General features: G+C 38.9%; 1 protein-coding gene across 4 annotated transcripts in view; it reads left to right on the top strand.

Annotated features, from left to right (window-relative positions):
- The window catches only part of cdh4 (cadherin 4, type 1, R-cadherin (retinal)), a 620,224-nt gene that overhangs the window by 477,856 nt on the left and 120,014 nt on the right, over positions 1-22,354 (top strand). For all 4 annotated transcript variants that reach the window (XM_062046835.1, XM_062046825.1, XM_062046843.1 and 1 more), the window contains one exon: positions 3,463-3,607. In XM_062046835.1, coding sequence (XP_061902819.1) covers positions 3,463-3,607 — 145 coding nt within the window. The remainder of the gene's footprint in view (positions 1-3,462; positions 3,608-22,354) is intronic.

Genomic DNA, 22,354 nt, shown 5'->3' with positions numbered 1-22,354 from the left:
AAGAGTAAACCCAGTCACAAATGAATGCAAACAAAAATGCAGATTGATGATCACTCATGCTTGCTCAGGAGCGGTCCCACTTATCCTCGTCAAGCATCTTTCAGCGTGTTTCATTCACTGCTGAGAAAACAGACTGTCCTGTTTGTTAGTTATCTTTCATGTTTGTTGTTGTTGTTGTGGTTCAGCCAATGGGAAAATTGCATTTTGAGGATCATTAATTGTCTCACGGAGGCTCTTTTAAATGACCCTCGTGTCTCCCCAGGGTGCACTGTATCAGCACTATGCTTATTCAGCATGTGTGTACTTGTATTTGTGCGTGTTTTTTCATGCATTCTCAAAAGCACGCACAAAGATTGACATGTTTAACGGTAAAAAAGTCAAAGCAGGTGCAGGCATTGAAGCAAAAATATTTTTTGGCATGACAACAGCTTTTTACGTTTTTTTAAACGTTATATTATGTTTATAAACTCAGGAAATATGTCCCTGGACACATGAAGACTTTGAATATGACCAATGTATGATCCTGTAACGACTTGGTATCGTATTGATACCCAAATTTGTGGTATCATCCAAAACTAATGGAAAGTATCAAACAACAGTTGGATAAGTGATTATTACATTTTAACAGAAGTGTAGATAGAACATGTTAAAAGAGAAAGTAAGCATATATTAACTGTAAATGAACAAGTAGATGAATAATTCATTTTCTACCACGTGTCCTTAATAATGTTGACATATTAATAGAATGGAAAATAACACACTATGTTACTGCAGACTAAATTAGGAGCCTTTGTTTGCTTACCTACTAATAAAAGACAAGTTGTCTTGTATGTTCACTATTTTATTTAAAGGCCTACTGAAATGAATTTGTTTTTATTTAAACGGGGATAGCAGATCCATTCCTTGTGTCATACTTGATAATTTTGCGATTTTGCCATATTTTTGCTGAAAGGATTTAGTAGAGAATATCGACAATAAAGTTCGCAACTTTTGGTCGCTGATAAAAAAAAGCCTTGCCTGTACCGGAAGTAGCGTGACGTCACAAGTTGAAAGGCTCCTCACATTTCCCCATTGTTTACACCAGCAGCGAGAGCGATTCGGACAGAGAAAGCGACGATTACCCCATTCATTTGAGCCAGGATGAAAGATTCGTGGAGGAGGAACATGAGAGTGAAGGACTAGAGTGCAGTGCAGGATGCATCTTTTTTCGCTCTGACCGTAACTTAGGTCCAAGCTGGCTCATTGGATTCCACACTCTCTCTTTTTTCTATTGTGGATCACGGATTTGTATTTTAAACCACCTCGGATACTATATCCTCTTGAAAATGAGAGTCCAGAACGCGAAATGGACATTCACAGTGACTTTTATCTCCACGACAATACATCGGTGAAGTACTTTAGCTACGGAGCTAACGTGATAGCATCGTGCTTAAATGCAGATAGAAACAAAATAAATAAACCCCTGACTGGAAGGATAGACAGAAAATCAACAATACTATTAAACCATGGACCTGTAAATACACGGGTAATGCTTTCCAGCTTGGCGAAGCTTAACAATGCTGTTGCTAACGACGCCATTGAAGCTAACTTAGCAACGGGACCTCACAAAGCTATGATAAAAACATTAGCGTTCCACCTACGCCAGCCAGCCCTCATCTGCTCATCAACACCCGTGCTCACCTGCGTTCCAGCGATCGACGGAAGGACGAAGGACTTCACCCGATCATCCGTGCGGTCGGAGGCTAGCGTCGGATAGCGCGTCTGCTATCCAATTCAAAGTCCTCCTGGTTGTGTTGCTGCAGCCAGCCGCTAATACATCGATCCCACCTACAACTTTCTTCTTTGCAGTCTCCATTGTTCATTAAACAAATTGCAAAAGATTCACAAACACAGATGTCCAGAATACTGTGGAATTTTGAGATGAAAACAGAGCTTTTTTTGTATTGGATTCAATGGTGTCCGAATACTGCCGTTTAACTATTGACGTCACGCGCATAACAATCACCTCCAAAGACATGCACCTGGGGATAGGTTGATTGGCAACACTAAATTGGCCCTAGTGTGTGAATGTGAGTGTGAATGTTGTCTGTCTATCTGTGTTGGCCCTGCGATGAGGTGGCGACTTGTCCAGGGTGTACCCCGCCTTCCGCCCGATTGTAGCTGAGATAGGCTCCAGCGCCCCCCGCGACCCCGAAGGGAATAAGCGGTAGAAAATGGATGGATGGATGGAAAAGTACCAAAAAGTATCAAAATGATTTTGATATTGGGACAACACTAGTTTTAGTACACGCAAACCTTTAGTCGATCAGGACCTTGATAGCTTAATAAGTGCTTCCGCCTCGCGGCGAAGTCACATCATAGCCAGGCTGCAAAACCCTACGAACAGAGGCATCTAAAATGCATTAACCTTATAATTTGAAGCTTTGTTTTTGATTGATTGATTGATTGAAACTTTTATTAGTAGATTGCACAGTACAGTACATATTCCGTACAATTGAGCACTAAATGGTAAAACCCGAATAAGTTTTTCAACTTGTTTAAGTAAATCAATTCATGGTATAACACAGTCATCACACAAGTTAATCATAAGAGTATATACATTGAATTATTTACATTATTTACAATCCGGGGGGTGGGATGTGGAGGGGGTTAACACAAGTATCCAACATTGTCACAGTTTTTATAAGTCAAAATAAAGATAAATAAAATGTATCATAGGTCCACCTTAACAAATGTGTTTTGTAATGTATCTATGGGCAATCCCATTTGGATAGATTTGTGCGGGTTTTATCCTATAAGAGAGCAGTTCTACAAAAAGTATCAACATTTCTCGTACGGGGAGATTAGTGTAAGCCTTAGCTAAACATGCTATTCGGTTATATGGCCATTACAAAGCTTCAATTCTTATCAGATATTGTTATTGGTAATTGGTGGAGAAAGGTGAGTGTGTGAAGGCAGCCGTGGAGATTAAGACGTCTCACTGTGGATGAAGATTACTTTTGTCAGCCCAAACCCACTATCCTCATCACACCACCGCCATGTCTAGTTGCATTCAACTGAACAAGTGAATTCCTCACTCTGACCTTTTTCCGTACACTACTTTTTTGTTCGTCTTCTTTATCAGTTCAGTTGATGTTATCTACTCGTAGTCCACACCCCCGCCCTCTACCTCCGAATCAACACCTCTGTTTTATTTTTGCTTCTGTTACTGTCTGACATGACACTTTTCCTCTGTTTATGTGTCGATAATAAAACTAACAGCATGATGTCCAGTTGGAGAAATGAGCCAATTAAATGAGACTGTCAATTAACAAGTCAAGGTTGCACAGAACAATTAGCATGCAGAGTTTCATTACATAAATCCATACAAAATCTTGTTAAGCCTCAATTGGAGTGTGTGTGTTCATTGACAGCGCTGAAATCTAACGGTGTGTTCTTTGTCGCTCTGCTGTTTGTTCACAGTTGCGAGCGCATGCAGTGGACATGAATGGCAACCAGGTGGAGAATCCGATAGATCTGTACATCTACGTGATTGATATGAACGACAACCGACCTGAGTTTAAAAATCAGGTGTACAACGGTTCTGTGGCTGAAGGATCCAAACCAGGTAAGACCACTGAAGGGTGGGGAGAGTAGGTTATCAATAGCAATGGATAATAGGAATAGATTATATATGAAATAGAATAAATAGAAAAATGGAATAGATGGTGTTCCTGTGATGCAAAGAGAATGTAAAAAAAACGACTGCAAACCAAACCAAATAAAAGCATTTAAAGTATACTTGCCAATCTTGAGACCTCCGAATTCGGGAGATTGGGGGGTTGAGGTGGGCGGGGTCAAGGGGGGAGGAGTATATTTATAGCTAGAATTCACTGAAATTCAAGTATTTCTTATATATATATAATTCACTGAAATTCAAGTATTTCTTATATATATATATATATATATATATATATATATATATATATATATATATATATATATATATATATATATATATATATATATATATATGTATGTATATATGTATATATGTATATATATATATATATATATATATATATATATATATATATATATATATATACATATACATATATATATATGTATATATATGTATATATATATATATATATATATATATATATATATATGTATATATATATATGTATATATAAATAAAAGAAATACTTGAATTTCAGTGAATTCTAGCTATATATATATATATATATATATATATATATATATATATATATATATATATTTATTTTAGTATATATATATATATATGTATGTATATATATATATATATATATATATATATATATATATATATAAATAAAACAAAATACTTGAATTTCAGTGTTCATTTATTTACACCTATACACACACATAACACTCCTCTACTCATTGTTGTATTTGAAAGTGCAATGCTTTGCAGCCAGTAGCACAGCCTTTTGGGGAGCATAGGTATGGTCAGCATCTGTGAAATGTAATTTGCAGGAAAGGAGTGAGTTTAGGATTCTCTGTCACTATCTTTTGGAACTTGCAAGCGTACTTCTTCTTACTCGTCGTCGCCGTGACTGTCTCTTCTTCGTTCTTCTGCTTCGTCTCCTTCTTGTTGTGTGTGCAGTTGTGCACTCTCCAAAAGCCGTAGATGTTATAACGTGACTGGGCCGGCACGCTGTTTGTATGGAGGAAAAGCGGACGTGACGACAGGCTGTCCTCACTCAGGTCCGCCCCCAATATTGTTGTCCAGCTGGAAATCGGGAGAAATTCGGGAGAATGGTTGTCCCGGGAGATTTTCGGGAGAGGCACTGAAATCCGGGAGTTTCCCGGAAAATTCGGGAGGGTTGGCAAGTATGATTTAAAGACCTCGCACTAAACAGTTTGTGGAATCTATAAAATAGCGTGTGCTAGTCGTGGGCGTGTTCTGTGTGCAACTGTAAAATGGTGCAGACCGCTTTATTCAAATGAGGATTTTTATATAAGAGGCATCACCAAGGAGACACTCTAATTTACTGCACATTCATGTGGTGTTTTGCTACGTTTTCAAACATGCAGGAGACATCTACCACTTTTTATGGGCATTTTAGAAGCTTTCCTGCAGTGCGTCTACAATAGCTATGGGCACATGGACACATTTAATCGGATTAAAAGCCTAAATGCTTCATGTAAACACGTCATTTGGAGTATTCTGACTCGATCACACACGTTCGGATCAAAATTTCATACAGATCGAGACGGGTGGTTTATGCTCATAGTCATTCGGATAGTGTCTTCTAAAATTCGGGTTAGAATTATCCTTACTGCGCATGTTTTTGATGTCAGATATACTTTGGTGGTGAAGGTGGATTACTTTTAATAGTCTTGGAATTAAGTGATTGTCTTGCTGTTGTCTCCCCCCATTCAACATGTACAGAAGTAATGTTATATATAGTTGTTGCTTTAAAACGAGAAAAAAGTATGGTATGGAGTCTCATGCGTCGATGTAACAATACCAGAAGGGATCCAGTTTTCGTCTTAACGAGCTGTTTTATTCACTACATGACATCAACTCAAAGTGCAAACTGCAAGCCTCAAACACATACACACAATGTTAAAACATGAATATGCGCCGCAACCCGTACATAATCACAACATAAAAAGCACAGAACAGCTTGATTTCAAAAAGAGAGGTAAAACAAAAGTAGTGAACAGAAGGAAACAATGATACCATATCAACTTAAATAAATACTGTGATAACGTCGGACAAACAAAAAAGCACAAAGCCATGTTTGTTAACAGTGGAAGTCTAATGCGTCTTCAGCACCTGCAGTGAGCAAACTCATCCAAAAGATGGCGCCATAGCACAAATAATAACACACCTTTCTGTTTATGTTATGCCAAAGAAAAGTATTCCGATTTAAGGTGTGATGCATGAAAATGCACGTCATAATCAGATAATTTTTTCAGGGTCCACGTACACGGTAACATTCTAATCAGAATGATGATCATATTAAATAAATGTTGTCCTTGTACACGTGGCTATTGACACCACTTTATATTTTTATTTTTGTTGCCACCTAAGGTGCACTCATTGGAGAAAAGCTGCACTTATGGGCTCAAGACAAATAAAAAAATGCATATTTTATTACGTATTTTTTTCATCTAGGAAATATTTTAATAATATATATTGTATCTAAAATAAACAAACGTCATTTTGAAAATATTAAAGGACACCAAATTGCATTACGTTTTAAACAGCTCTTTAAAGGCCTACTGAAATGAATTTTTTTTATTTAAAAGGGGATAGCAGATCCATTCTAGGTGTCATACTTGATCATTTCGCGATATTGCCATAGTTTTGCTGAAAGGATTTAGTAGAGAACATCGACGATAAAGTTCGCAACTTTTGGTCGCTGATAAAAAAAAGCCTTGCCTGTACCGGAAGTAGCGTGACGTCACAGGTTGAAAGGCTCCTCACATTTCCCCATTGTTTACACCAGCAGCGAGAGCGATTCGGACCGAGAAAGTGACGATTACCCCATTAATTTGAGCCAGGATGAAAGATTTGTGGATGAGGAACGTGAGAGTGAAGGACTAGAGTGCAGTGCAGGACGCATCTTTTTTCGCTCTGACCGTAACTTAGGTACAAGCTGGCTCATTGGATTCCACACTCTCTCCTTTTTCTATTGTGGATCACGGATTTGTATTTTAAACCACCTCGGATACTATATCCTCTTGAAAATGAGAGTCGAGAACGCGAAATGGACATTCACAGTGACTTTTATCTCCACGACAATACATCGGCGAAGCACTTTAGCTACGGAGCTAACGTGATAGCATCGGGCTTAACTGCAGATAGAAACAAAAGAAATAAACCCCTGACTGGAAGGATAGACAGAAAATCAACAATACTATTAAACCATGGACCTGTAGCTACACGGTTAATGCTTTCCAGCCTGGCGAAGCTTAACAATGCTGTTGCTAACGACGTCATTGAAGCTAACTTAGCAACGGGACCTCACAGAGCTATGCTAAAAACATTAGCTATCCACCTACGCCAGCCAGCCCTCATCTGCTCATCAACACCCGTGCTCACCTGCGTTCCAGCGATCGACGGAAGGACGAAGGACTTCACCCGATCATCCGTGCGGTCGGAGGCTAGCGTCGGATAGCGTGTCTGCTATCCAATTCAAAGTCCTCCTGGTTGTGTTGCTGCAGCCAGCCGCTAATACACCGATCCCACCTACAGCTTTCTTCTTTGCAATCTTCATTGTTCATTAAACAAATTGCAAAAGATTCACCAACACAGATGTCCAGAATACTGTGGAATTTTGCGATGAAAACCGAGCTTTTTGTATTGGATACAATGTGTCCGAATACTTCCGTTTCAACGATTGACGTCACGCGCATACGTCATCATACATAGACGTTTTCAACCGGAAGTTTAGCGGGAAATTTAAAATTGCACTTTATAAGTTAACCCGGCCGTATTGGCATGTGTTGCAATGTTAAGATTTCATCATTGATATATAAACTATCAGACTGCGTGGTCGGTTGTAGTGGGTTTCAGTAGGCCTTTAAAGGGGAACTGCACTTTTTTTGGAAATTTGCCTATCATTCACAATCATTATGAGAGTTTTTGTTTTGTTTTTCAGGATTTTAAAGATGATAAAAAACACTTAGAAGATGTGGCTAATGGGAATCACCGTTGTAGCCTTCAAAGCCTTCTAGAACAACTTCAAAACACTCCATCAACGTTTTATGTACACACTGCAAGTCTATATATAATGTAGTAACAGACACGTTCATAACAATATGCAATCTGTCCAATATTTACCGTATTTTGGTCCTTTTAATCATTTTAATAGGGACCCTTGCAGCAGAAGGCATGAGGGATTCCGCATGCGCCGTGACAACCGACATACCGTACAACCCTAGTACACGCAAACCTTTAGTAACAGGCCCTAAATGCATATTTGTTACCTTCTTTTGTGAGTCTCTTTGCTCATACAAAATGAAACGCCATTAATATAGATTAAATATGATGATATTTCATTCTGATTATCCAAATCCACCCATAGCCAAGAAATGGTATTGTTTGGCAGCACTAGTTTATCCCTTAAATCTTTTTGACTGACTTGGCTCCACAGTAAATGTATGATTTTAAAATTCTACGGCCGTGGAGAGATGTCTACGTATAGATCCCCCGTCAGTATTAGGCACCAGAGCCGTGGTCAGTGGTATGCTAAAGATGAGAGCAGAATGTTTAAGTAGCTTTTTTTGTCTCGACTGGAAGAACTCTTGTTTTAACAATCAGACCCCGAGGAGCCATGTTTGTCTTCACGGCGTTCAGTTATTGTTCTGTTGCAAAGTTTGATCTCAAGGGGATTAGTAAACAATATAGGAAGGCATGATGTGTGTGTGTGTGTGTGGGGAGGGGGGGGGTTCTTCTCAGTGGAGCGTGGATCTATATACAGAGAACCTAATTAGAGAGTGCAACCAGACATGCCACTGTGTTTTTTTAATTTTATAATTTTCAGCCTCTGTGCGTCAAAGAGTAATTTGTGTTGTCATTTTGACGAGAATGGGATTTGTGACAGACATTTTGCATGATATTTGGCATAGTTGCATGATATTTGGCATATTTGCTCTACTTTTTAATAAACTGTTCCTGCGACGTCAGGTGTTATTCACTCTGTGATGTAAAAAAAAAAAAGTTTTGTGTTGAGCGCAAAGCTCCGTTTTCTCTGTTGTTGCTTCGTGAATTGATTAATTTTAATTAAAAAACAAGACAGCACAGTCAGTTCAGAAAAACACAACTAGACTGACTGGGATTTAGCACCCATGCATTTTTTTTTTCCATTGAAGCTTAATTATTTGTCCACCACATTGATAATAGACCCAGTTTAGGCCTGTTGACAGTCAGATGTAGAAAATGTAAAATAAAACCGTATTTCAGCTTTGCTTTAGAGCAGTGGTCCCCAACCACCGGGCCGCGGCCTGGTACCGGTCCGCGGACCGATTGGTACCGGACAGGCCTGGCCCTAACCAATCTGGCGCCCGAGGCAAGATTTTAGGTGGCGCCCCCCCCCCCCCCACATCGGCAGTGAAGTGTATATACTCACAAGAAACCGAATAGCTTTGTCTTTGACCTTTTTTTTTACTTAAAGAAAGCAAATTAACATATTATATGAGAATGTTATGTTATGATTATCTTTAACCGAATCACAGCAGTGCTCAAATTAAAAAACAGCATTCCCTCTCATGTGATATTGCTTAATTAACATTAATGATGTACACTTTAACAACTAGGCTTACAACTATACCTAATATATAAAGGGGTGGAAAAGTGACTATTACCTGCAGGGCAAATATTAGCTAACCAGAAGGCAATAACAATGTTAACAAAAAACACCTGCTTAAAAGATCTAATACAAATGTCCCTGAGGAATGTAAGGTGGGAGTACTGTAATTACCTAACATTACATTATTATTTTCCATAACAATTTAGCCCCCTCCACAATATTAACCCGACGTTAAAACAGAACTATCCATTTATTGATTAGCAATTGCCGAATCATGTAACATTAGCTTAATGCTAAAAAGCCAGGTTACTATCACATTCTGCAACAGACAAATAATTTCATGTAGGCTAACGTTACCTACCTGCTACCTCTGTCTTTTTCTCATTTCGCCTCCTCTTCTTTTCTCTTTTTTCTTCCCTGGGCACCTGTTTTGGCCGTTTTGACATCTTGTGTTGATTTTTTGATGTGGTGACGTCCAAAAAGTCATGATACGGGAAGGGAGGGGGCGCACCGTGCGGGGGTAGGGGGTTGGGCGTAATGTTGTAACAAAAAATATTTCTATTAAATAGGCTTTACTTTGCATTTTAATTAACGTGGGATTCTTTTTTGTATTTAGAAATAATAGTACTAACTTTTTTTTTTCTCCAACATTTGTGGCACTGGCGTGGCGCCCCCTGATGGACGGCGCCCTTAGCATTTGCCTATACGGCATATGCCACGGGCCGAAAGAAATTAAAAAAAAGAAAAAATTTTTTTTTTATTTTTTTTATTTTTTTATTAAATCAACATAAAAAACACAATATATACATTATACATCAATATAGATCAATACATCTGCAGGGATACAGTCCGTAAGCACACATGATTTTATTTCTTTATGAAAAAATAAATAAATGAAAAAAATAAATTTCACACACCGCCCACCCACCACCATCCGCAAGAAATTAAAAGCCATATTACAAACAGATAGTGTGTCATGAGATATACATTGAATTGAGATGACTTAAAAGAAACTAAATGACTTCAAATATAGCTACAAATGAGGCATAATGATGCAATATGTACATATCGCTAGCCTAAATAGCATGTTAGCATCGATTAGCTTGCAGTCATGCAGTGACCAAATATGTCTGATTAGCACAACACACAAGTCAATAACATCAAAAAACCTCATCTTTGTGCATTCACGCACAACGTTAAAAGTTTGGTGGACAAAACGAGACAGAAAAAGAAGTGGCATAAAACACGTCCTAGAAAGTCGGAAAAAGTTATACATGTAAACGAACTAAGGTGAGTTCAAGGACCGCCAAAATTAGTAGGACAAATCGGCGCTCGCCAAATACTCGAATCAGTGAAGCATGTTTAATACAAACAGTGTGATTTATAACAATTAAGGAGGTTTGTGTCATGTTTTTCCTCCTACAGAAACCATATTAAAACAAAAATTTTTTTTTTTTCCCCTCATCTTTTTCCATTTTTCATACATTTTTTAAAAAGCTTCAGAGAGCCACTAGGGCGGCGCTAAAGAGCCGCATGCGGCTCTAGAGCCGCGGATTGCCGACCCCTGTACTAGACCAAGGGTCGGCCACCCAAAACGTTGAAAGAGCCATATTAGACCAAAAATACAAAAAAACAATCCGTCTGGAGCCGGAAAAAATGAAAAGCCGTATATAAGTCTTATAACGAAGGCAACACGTGACCTAAGTGTCTATATTAGCTATAATAGCCTACTATCAAAATGACTATGTGTCGCAGGCTGAAGCAAATCTTCGTTGACAGAAATGTTGACATTTAATATTTATTCTACACATTTTTACAACATTAGAAACCATTAGTAAATCAGAGGCTACTCAGAAGGTGAGATAACTCCTGGAAATTACTGGCTTTTAATGGCCAAAGGTATAGACGTGTGTGTCCAAGTTAAAGGAAACGGCAGTGTGCGAAAAAGTAATCCGAGCAAAGGGTGGCTATTTTGATAAAACTAGAATATAAAACATGTTTTCAGATGTTTTACCTTTTTTTGTTAAGTACATAACTCCACATGTGCTCATTCATAGTTTTGATGCCTTCAGTGACAATCTACAATACAATACAATAGTCATGAAAACAAAGAAAACCCATTGAATGAGAAGGTGTGTCCAAACTCGGTCTGTACTATATATATATATATATATATATATATATATATATATATATATATATATATATATATATATATATATATATATATATATATATATATACAGCCCAGCCCCCGGACAATTTTTTTTTAACCCAATGCGGCCCCTACCTAGTCAAAAAGTTTGGGGACCCCTGTCCTAAAACAAAGACTTGTGTGTTCTTGGCTCTCATAATGACTGTAAACCAGGTGTGTCCAAAGTGTGGCCCGGGGGCCGTTTGCGGCCCGCAGCTAATTGTTTACCGGCCCGCCACACATTCTGGAAATACTATTCTAAAAATAAAAAAGAACATTAAAAAAAGTGGAATGAGGTGAAATCTAACGAGAAAAAGTTGCAATGTTGACACAAAAACTGCCATGCAGGCTGTTTTTTTTTCTTTTGTCTTTCTTCATTTTTCTTTTTTTGCCATTGCTCAAAAAAAATAATAATAATGACAAAAAATCCATGTTATAATGAATTATTTTCAGGGCTCCAATTACTTCAAATATTTCACTTTAAAATGTTTTATGTGGTAAATATTGCATATATTGTGTAGTAGCCATATAAAAACATCAAAGTTTTCTTTGACAAAAGCGCATAAAACGAACAAAATAATAGTTCCAGCATAAAATTGACAGATACATCTGAAGTTGATCTCGTAACTTAAGCGTTGAAAATAAAAGACAAACCTAATAAAAATGTATCACTTTCTGAGTGGAGCACCTTTTGGATCCCAAATATATTTAGTGATTTTTTATTTATCTTTTCACTGTGATTACTCAAAAATATGAAATAATTAAAATCAATGGTGTCCTGCATTATTGATCTTTTAGGGCTCTAATTACTGCATATTTCAGTTTTACTATAAAAAAACTAAGTTGTTTTTGACAGAAAAGCCATAAAACATTTTTTTTTGTTTGTATTACTTTATATCAACTTGAAGTTGATATAGAGATTTACTGTAAGCGTTAAATAATTAAAAAAAAATAATAATCTGACTTATTTTTAACATTTTAATGACTGAGACCCTTTATGGTCCCCGGGACCCCTAAAGGTAAAATAAATAAAAAATGCATATATTTTGTTATGGTTTGAAAATGAAAAATATCAAAATGGCCCCCACATGCTTTAATTTTTCCGTGTGCGGCCCTCAGTGGAAAAAGTTTGGACACCCCTGCTGTAAACGATAGGCAAAATTCCAGAAAAAGTGCAGTTCCGCTTTAAGTTGTGAGCATGACTTGAGTTAGGAGCCTCCACCCCGCAAGATGGCATAGCAAATGCCGCAGTGAACGCCATAAGAGCCGCCCCGAAATATTCGGTCTTATTTGCTGGCAGTAGCTTATAGCTAGAGATTGACATAACTTTGTTTTCCAACCATTAGACACCGAACCTTTGGAAGCATTTTTTAAAAGGCTTAGTTCAATTCATTTCAACGGGCGGGGCAAATTTGAGATCTTTGTTCGTCCGTCGGGTCGACGAGGACCACTCTAGTCATCGTAGGGTTTCTGGGACTGGCTCTGTCTGTGCGTGCGCAGATGGCTGACGAGGCCGATCCTGGTTTGGGTACCAAAGGACGAGGGGGACATCTCCAGGAGGGTTGATGGCACGGGTTTTTCGGGCTTGCCTTTTCTTTTCTGCGGTGGTGGTCCTGTTTGCTTCGCACAACTTGGCGTCTTTGTGGATGGAAGAGCGCCAAGTGGCTCGGTCCATTGCGGATTGTTCCCCCGTGTCTGGGTTGATGGCAAACGCTTTCAGTGAGGCTTTGGGTGTATTTTGGAAGCCTTTCTTCTGCCCACCCCGGGACCGCTGGCCATTCTGCAGCTCGCTGATTTGAGATACAAGAACCATGGGAATACCGTATTTTCCGGACTAAAAGACGCACTTAAAATCCTTTTTTTTTTCTCAAAACTCGACAGTGCGCCTTATAACCAGATGCACCTAATGTACGGAATAATTCTGGTTTTGCTTACCGACCTCGAAGCAATTTTATTTGGTACATGGTGTAACGACCAGTAGATGGCAGTCACACATAAGGGATACGTGTAGACTGCAATATGACTCAAGTAAACAACACCAACATTTTATATGTTCCATTGAAAATATAGAACATTACACACGGCGTTCCAAAATCTATTTAAATGTTTTAGTACGACTTTGGGAAGCTATGAAGCCGCACCGCTTGACAGATTGTACTGTGCTTCAACATACAAGTATTATTATGGTGTGTGTATAAGTTAAGACATTATCTGGCGTTTTGTTTTGCAATATTATGCAAAAGCAACTTTTCTTACCTTCTGGTACCTGCTGATCTTTATTTGGGATCTGCATGAATCCTGAAAAAATGTGCACGTCCACCTTTGCAGTATGTGCCGACGCCGTAGTCGATAAGCTTCTTCTTTTTCTCTATCTTCTTGTTATAGGATAGGACTTTATTGTCATTGCACAAGTACAACGAAACTATGTTTTCAGCACAAACCCGTTCAAGATTAGACAAACAAACAGTGTACAGGGTTACGCTGATGGGTCGCCACGAGGCGCCCCGTAAAAGGTGGGAAAAAGGTAAAAACTAGGGAAGAAGATGAGTAAAAAAATACAATCTAGACTGGGCTCCTAAGGGGGCCTAGTCTGGAGTGGGGAAAAAACCTCCATGCCATGCACACATAAACATGTTACATTTAATCACGACAACTCGCAACAGAGAGGGGGGGGGGGGGGGTTGGGGCCCTGGAGGTCGACTGCTTCTATGAAGCGCTGCCAGTCGTCCATCACCCGAAGGGGAATCAAGCGGTGGTGAAGACGTGGGCGGGGGTGGGGGGTTGTACATGCCCATTGTCTTGGGTGTGTTGATGTAGTGTCCATAGGCCTGGGGCCGTTCTGCATGCAAGCAAAAGTTTGACTTATTATTATTGTTATTACGTTATGTGACATTCATCCTCTGCTGTTGCCATTTCGAATATAACATAGTGTAAAGTTCTTACTTATGTCTGTCAGTAAACTCGCCATGAAAGCGCTAAAACATACCGGTGTAGTGAGTTTACATTATTCACCCAAGGAACTTTAGTTATTAGAGAGTTCCGGTCGGACGATTTTTCACGGGACACATTTACGGTGTTGTTGTTTCCGTATGAGAAGATGCTGCTCCGTTATTGATTTAAGTAGAGTCTTAATGTCATTAAAACAGTTAGCTCCATCTTTTGACACTTCTTCCACTCCCGTCCTTGCACGCTACACCGCTACAACAAAGACGACGGGGAAAATACGCTGCCCGAAGGTGAGCCACGTAAATAAGACCGCCCACAAAACGGCGCATACTGCAGCGACTGTCAGAAAGCGGCTTGAAGATGATCTGTAAAACATAATCCATGCGACATTTTGACCAAAGAACCACCATTACATGTTATGTAGACCACAAGGAAGTGTTTTCCATTTAGAAAAAAAAAATAAAAATAGGACTCCTTAAATGCGCCCTATAATCCGGTGCGCCTAATATATGAAAAAAGATCAAAAATACACCATTCATCGGCAGTGCGCTTTATAATCCGGTGCGCCCTATGGTCCGGAAAATACGGCACTCGTAAATTGACGTACTCAAATTACCAGAGGAATCGTTCCACCCCGAAGCCGATGGATTTCATTTCAAAATTCCATCTGGCACATTTACCATGATCTGCACGCAATTTGGCTTGCTAACGAACCACACCTTCACAAATGGTTAATGGAAATAAAGATGAACATTGCCTGAACAGACACATTCAAAAACATGTACAGAGGCAACATGCAGATGTTGTGTACGCTGTTGCGCTGATCTGCATTTAAATACAAACATTTCTCCACAGGTGTGACTTTAACACCTATTTTTCTGATGTATCCAAACACTGGGAAGCGCAGGGAAACATGAAAACTAACAACAGCTACAGTATATCATTGGATTCTGTACCTGCAGACACACTTATCAAAGGTTCAGTGAAGCAATACAACACATCTCCCAATCTAATGTAGCATGAAAGAGATCTACAGGGAGCTATTACCATCACCAGATGTTACACTGGGAGAGATCTTTGCAAAACCATCAGCAAAGATCAATTGGACCAGCTTTCTTTGTCACTTTATGTCACCACCTGCACAGGTTTTTTTTTTATTCACCCAGCAGAACAATAGATTTATGTACCCATTTTAGGGTCTCCTTGCTGCACAGTTCCAATCACTTGTGGTATTACAAAAATAAATACAGCAAATGAAATGCTTTGTGTGAGCTTGATATTACTAACATTTAAAAAAAAATGTGTAGTCCATAGGGGTGTAACAGTACGTGTATTTGTATTGAACCGTTTCAGTACGGGGGTTCCGGTTCGGTTCGGAGGTGTACCGAACGAGTTTCCACACGGACATATTAAGTAGCGTAACGCACTTTGTGTAAACAATGCACACCGAGGCACAACACACGGCATGCTAGCAGCTAACGGTAGGCTGACCATATTCTGAAATCCCAAAAAGAGGACACATATATGCGTGCCAAGGCGGGCAGCACGCCAAGGCCGGGACTAGGTGAAAATTTGCCAATGATACTCGAACTTGCTTCATAAGTAATATATTTATTTAAATAAAGCATTTTTTCTCCTATGTTGACAGTAGTGTTGGCGCTAGGAATTTTCAAAATGGGGTCCCAGGGACCCCATCAAATCATACAAATGGGGTCCCACAGTAAATTTTTGGGGTACCACTTTTTTGTAAGCGTTTTGGAAAAAAAAGACAAATGTATGCATTATCCTGTTATATCTCACATTCTATGTTGTGTTTTGGAAAAAGGTTGTCATAAACGAGCTCTCGCCTCGCACAGCTGTTTTGTGCTTTGTAGTGTCGATATGGGCTTTTAGATCTTTATTTGCCACAGATATACACGTTCCTGCTTTGCACACAGTGCATTCTGCTTCCCATGTGTCACGGCCAGGACCAAAACACAAATACTTTTTCCGCAAATCATCCGTGAAGTTGCATTTACTTTTCGGCATTTCTTGTTTTCATGTCTGTCTCCACTCACTAGCTCTCTCGCTCTGTGTCTCTGCCCCTCCCTCACGAATGTTTCTGCGTGTGCACCTTCACAGCTTGTTTTGTTTAACCCCTTCTTAACTTAACCCTAGAGTCTAGGGTCGGCAACCTTTATCACTCAAAGAGCCATTTTGACGAGTTTCACTAATGAAACAAAACAATGGGAGCCTCAAAACTCTTTTGAAATCTAAAATGAAATAACACTGTATACAAAGCTTCTTTTTTTTTGCGTTGTGCTATGTTTAAACCATGGGTCTCAGACACGCGCCCCGGCCAGCACCTCAATATGACAGTTTAAAGTTAGTGCGGCCCGCGAGATTTACATGAACGACGTTCAACAGCGTCATAGTTGCCAATCCTCCCACTTTTCCCGGGAGACACCCGAAATTTGGGCACGATGGCACTGCCTTTGACGCCCTCTACAGCCTGCTTAAACAGCGTACCTGCTCAGCCACATGTTGAATGCATTTTCTGCTTTCTCATGATAATGACAGCAAAGCATACTTGGTCAACAGCCACACAGTTTACACTGACGGTGACCGTATAAAACAACTTTAACACTGTTACGTTACAAATATGCGCCACACTGTGAACCCACACCAAAAAAGAATGACAAACACATTTCTGGAGAACATCCGCACCGTAACACAACATAAACACAACAGAACGAATACCCAGAATCCCATGCAGCCCTAACTGTTCCGGTCTACATTATACACCCCCGCTATCAACAAACCCCGCCCACCTCAACCGACACACGGAGGGGGGTGTGGAGGGGGGTTGATTTGGGGAGAGTTAGGGCTGCATGGGATTCTGGGTATTCGTTCTGTTGTGTTTATGTTGTGTTACGGTGCAGATGTTCTCCAGAAATGTGTTTGTCATTCTTTTTTGGTGTGGGTTCACAGTGTGGCACATATTTGTAACGTAACAGTGTTAAAGTTGTTTTATACGGACACCGTCAGTGTAAGCTATGTGGCTGTTGACCAAGTATGCCTTGCTGTCTCCCACGTGTGCAAGTTAAAGCTTCATACAACATAGGGCCTGGCTGGCACATTGTTTGTGCAATTAATAGAGGATAATAAATGCAGTGCCATCACGTAACGCCCTTAATTTAGTTGTTAGGGATTGCCGATCCCTGCCCAAGACGTATATTGGAAATACACGCACCCTAACTCAAAATGCCGGACATTTGAGGCATTTAAGAAACCCCGCCCGGACACCCCGGGCACCCCCGCAAAAGAGGACATGTCCGGGGAAAAGAGGACGTATGGTCAGCCTAAACAGTACGTGTATTTGTATTGAACCGTTTCAGTACGGGGGGTTCGGTTCGGAGGTGTACCGAACGAGTTTCCACACGGACATATTAAGTAGCGTAACGCACTTTGTGTAAACAATGCACACCAAGGCACAACACACGGCATGCTAGCAGCTAACAGGCTACGATAGACTGACCATACGTCATCTTTTCACCAGACATGCCCTCTTTTGCGGAGCTGTCAGGGCGGAGTTTCTTAAATGCCTCAAATGTCCGGCATTTTGAGTTAGGGTTGCATGTATTTTCAATGTACGTTCAGGGTTAAGAAGGGGTTAAAAACAAAACAAATTGTGCGCGCAGCAGCATTCGTGAGGGAGGGGCAGAGACAGAGAGAGCGAGAGAGTTATGATAAACGTGCATGCGTCGCCAGGCTCTGCTTTTTATCCATAGATTTATCAGATTACATTTTTTATTATCTATAGCAGGGGTGTCAAAAGTATGCCCCGGAGGCCATTTGCGGCCCACAGCTAATGTTTTAAAGGCCCACGGCACATTCTAAAAATACCATAAAAAAAATAAAAAAACATAACAAAAGTGAAAAAGCTTAAAGGTTAAATGTAATTTAGAAAAAGTTGCAATGTTGACTAATAAAACAAAGCTGTTTTTTTGTCATTTTTGTCATTGCTCAAAACATAATATTGAATCAAAATCAATGTTATTATGAAATATTGACCTATCCAAGGTTCCGATTACTTCACATAAAATATTCCACTAAGAAAAATATTTTTGGTGGAAGATTTTGCAAATTTGGTAAATAAATAACCCAAAAATGTATATTTTGTTGTTTTCTTACTGTACCGAAAATGAACCGAACCGTGACCTCTAAACCGAGGTACGTACCTAACCGAAATGTTTGTGTACTGTTACACCCCTAGTAGTCCAACACTCTTGATGCAGTATTCATCATTATTCACTAAGCATATTTTAGGGTTTTTTTAGGCTAGCTTGGTTACAAAAATAAGTAATGAGTAAGAGATAAGAGATATGTGTAGACTGCAATATGACTCAAGTAAACAACACCAAAATGTTATATGTTCCATTAAAAATAAAGAACACTACACACGGCGCTCAAAAATCTCTCAAAATGTTTTAGTACAACTTTGGTAAGCTATGAAGCCGCACCGCTTGATGGATTGTACTGTGCTTCAACATACGAGTATTATTATGGTGTGTGTATAAGGTAAGACATATAATCTGGTGTTTTGTTTTGCAATATTATGCAAAATAAACTTTTCTTACCCTCCGGTACCTGCTGATCTGTATTTGGGATCTGCATAAGTCCAAAAGTCTGTGCGCGTCCACCTTTGTCGTCTGTGCCAACACCGTAGTGAAGTGAAGTTAATTATATTTATATAGCGCTTTTCTCTAGTGACTCAAAGCGCTTTTTACATAGTGAAACCCAATATCTAAGTTGCATTTAAACCAGTGTGGGTGGCACTGGGAGCAGGTGGGTAAAGTGTCTTGCCCAAGGACACAACGGCAGTGACTAGGATGGCGGAAGCGGGGATCCAACCTTGAACCCTCAAGTTGCTGGCACGGCCACTCTACCAACCAAGCTATACCGCCCAAGTCAATAAGCCTCTTCTTTTTCTCTATCTTCTTGTTATGGGACATTCATCCTCCGCTGTTGCCATTTCTGATATAAAGTAGTGTAAAGTTCTTACTTATATCTGTCAGTAAACTCGCCATGAAAGCGCTAAAACATACCGGTGTAGTGAGTTTACATTATTCACCCAAGGAACTTTAGTTATTTGAGAGTTCCGGTCGGACGTTTTTTTAGGGACACATTTCCGGCACTGTGTTGCACTAGTGAGTCACGCATGAGGAGATGCTGCTCCGTTATTGATTTAAGTAAAGTCTGAATGTCAATAAAACAGTTAGCTCCATCTTTTGACACTTCTTCCACTCCCGTCCTTGCACGTTACACCACTACAACACAGATGACGGGGAAAAGACTCTGCTGAAGGTGAGCCACGTACAGTAAATAAGACCGCCCACAAAACGCCGCATCCTGAAGCGAGTGTCAGAAAGCGGCTAGAAGATGATCTGTAAAACATAATCTATGCTACATTTTGACCAAAGAACCACCATTCCATTCAATTCAATTTAGAAAAAAAAGATATAATATGACCCCTTAAATGCGCCCTATAATCCGGTGCGCCTTTTGTATGAAAATAGACCTGACTAGACCCGCTCACCGGTAATGCGCCTTATAATCCCTTGCGCCCTATGGTTTGGAAAATATGGTAATAATACCTGAGTAATATTCAGGTAACGAAATGTAAATAGAGTGCTGTTGGTGTTTTTTTGGATGTTTTTTAGTGGGCCTTATGGGCGCAACAGACGCAATGACGTTATGACTCCGATCAGCTCCATTGTTAGCAGACTTTTGCTGACATTTATTTACAAGTTAAAATGCATAAAAAAGATAAACATTTGTGTTCTTGTTTTATGTAAGGATTGTGAATGTAAGGCAAACTCCAAAAATGTAGGTTAAAACAGGCCAAATCAATGTTACAAAAGGCTTTTTTTTTTTAGAATGCATCATGATACTAAAGTCTCACTCTTGTCATTTTCTTAAACTTGGCAGCCCTGTTTTAATTTCCTTTAGTGTCCTCTTAATTTTTTTTTTTTTACATTGAAGGATTGTAGAGACTCTCTGGGTGTTTTTTGTCATTTAATGTGAAGTTACATTTCTATTCATGTATTTGTATTATATGCTTCAGCTTCGTATTATATGCTTCAGCTTCTCCCAATAGTTCACCCGCAGATGTTAGTAAAAAAAAAAACCCTCCAATATTGCTTATTTTACTTCTCAGGCTCTGTAATTCTGCATGTTTATTTACACAGTGTCATCTAAGGTGTTCAACCTCGGCAATTTAGTTCCTGAAAATCAAGGATATCTGCGAGTTCATATGTATTCAGATTTTGGCATTTGACTACATTCCGTGGTTGCACAATATTATAGACGCACACAGTGTCATCTTTTCTGATGCAGTTGGAAGAGGCTGTCGTTTTGTAATCAATTGTTGCACATCACACTTTGAGAACTGATTGGAATTGGAACAACAGATGCAAACATGACAAGAATATTAAGACTTTTTCCCAAAACTCTCGTACACAATAATCGCAAACAACTTTCTGTCTGAATGCAGCTATGGTGATGTATGTATCCAACTGATACTGACTGATACATATTCAATACATCAGGCCTAATGCCACTTATTAGCAATTTGCATATATATATATATATATATATATATATATATATATATGTCTTAATTAGATTATCCAAAAAATAGTGCTCGATACCGTGGTAGAGTGTAATATGTATGTGTGGGAAAAAATCACAAGACTATTTCATCTCTACAGGCCTGTTTCATGAGGGGTTTCCTCAATCCTCAGGAGATCTCCTGAGGATTGAGGAAACCCCTCATGAAACAGGCCTGTAGAGATGAAATAGTCTTGTGATTTTTTCCCACACATACATACATACATATATATATATATATATATATATATATATATAGAGAGAGAGAGAGAGAGAGAGAGAGAGAGAGAGAGAGAGAGAGAGAGAGAGAGAGAGAGAGAGAGAGAGAGAGAGAGAGAGAGAGAGAGAGAGAGAGAGAGAGAGAGAGAGAGAGAGAGAGAGAGAGAGAGAGAGAGAGAGAGAGAGAGAGAGAGAGAGAGAGAGAGAGATTTATACAGATTATATATACAGTATATATAAATATATGTGTGTGTATATATATATATATATATATATATATATATATATATATATATATATATATATATATATATATATATATATATATATATATATATATATAGTACAGGCCAAAAGTTTGGACACACCCTCTCATTCAATGGGTTTTCTTTATTTTCATGACTATTGTAGATTGTCACTGAAGGCATCAAAACTATGAATGAACTCATGTGGAGTTATGTACTTAACAAAAAAAAAGGTGAAATAACTGAAAACATGTTTTATATTCTAGTTTTTTCAAAATAGCCACCCTTTGCTCTGATTACTGCTTTGCAAACTCTTGGCATTCTCTCGATGAGTTTCAAGCACACCTGTGAAGTGAGAACCATTTCAGGCGACTACCCTTTTAAAGCTCATCGAGAGGATACCAAGACTGTGCAAAAAAAGTAATCAGAGCAAAGGGTGGCTATTTTGAAGAAACTAGAATACAAAACATATTTTCAGTTATTTTGTTAAGTACATAACTCCACATGTGTTCATTCATAGTTGTGATGCCTTCAGTGACAATTTACTATGTAAATAGTCATGAAAATAAAGAAAATGCATTGAATGAGAAGGTGTATCCAACTTTTGGTCTGTAGTGTATATATATATATATACATATATATATATATATATATATATATCCCTTCCAATGGATTTTAAATGGGTGTAATTTAGATTGTTTTTATGTTGATTGGACGTTTTTTATACTATCCACAAAGGTTGAGGGAAGGTTCTTTGGATTGGGTCATATAAGTAAATGTTGTGCTATGTTACTTTGATAAATACA

This window comes from Entelurus aequoreus, linkage group LG01 (genome assembly GCF_033978785.1).
Source record: "Entelurus aequoreus isolate RoL-2023_Sb linkage group LG01, RoL_Eaeq_v1.1, whole genome shotgun sequence".
NCBI lineage: Eukaryota > Metazoa > Chordata > Actinopteri > Syngnathiformes > Syngnathidae > Entelurus > Entelurus aequoreus.
This window is presented reverse-complemented; position numbering and strand designations above follow the sequence as displayed.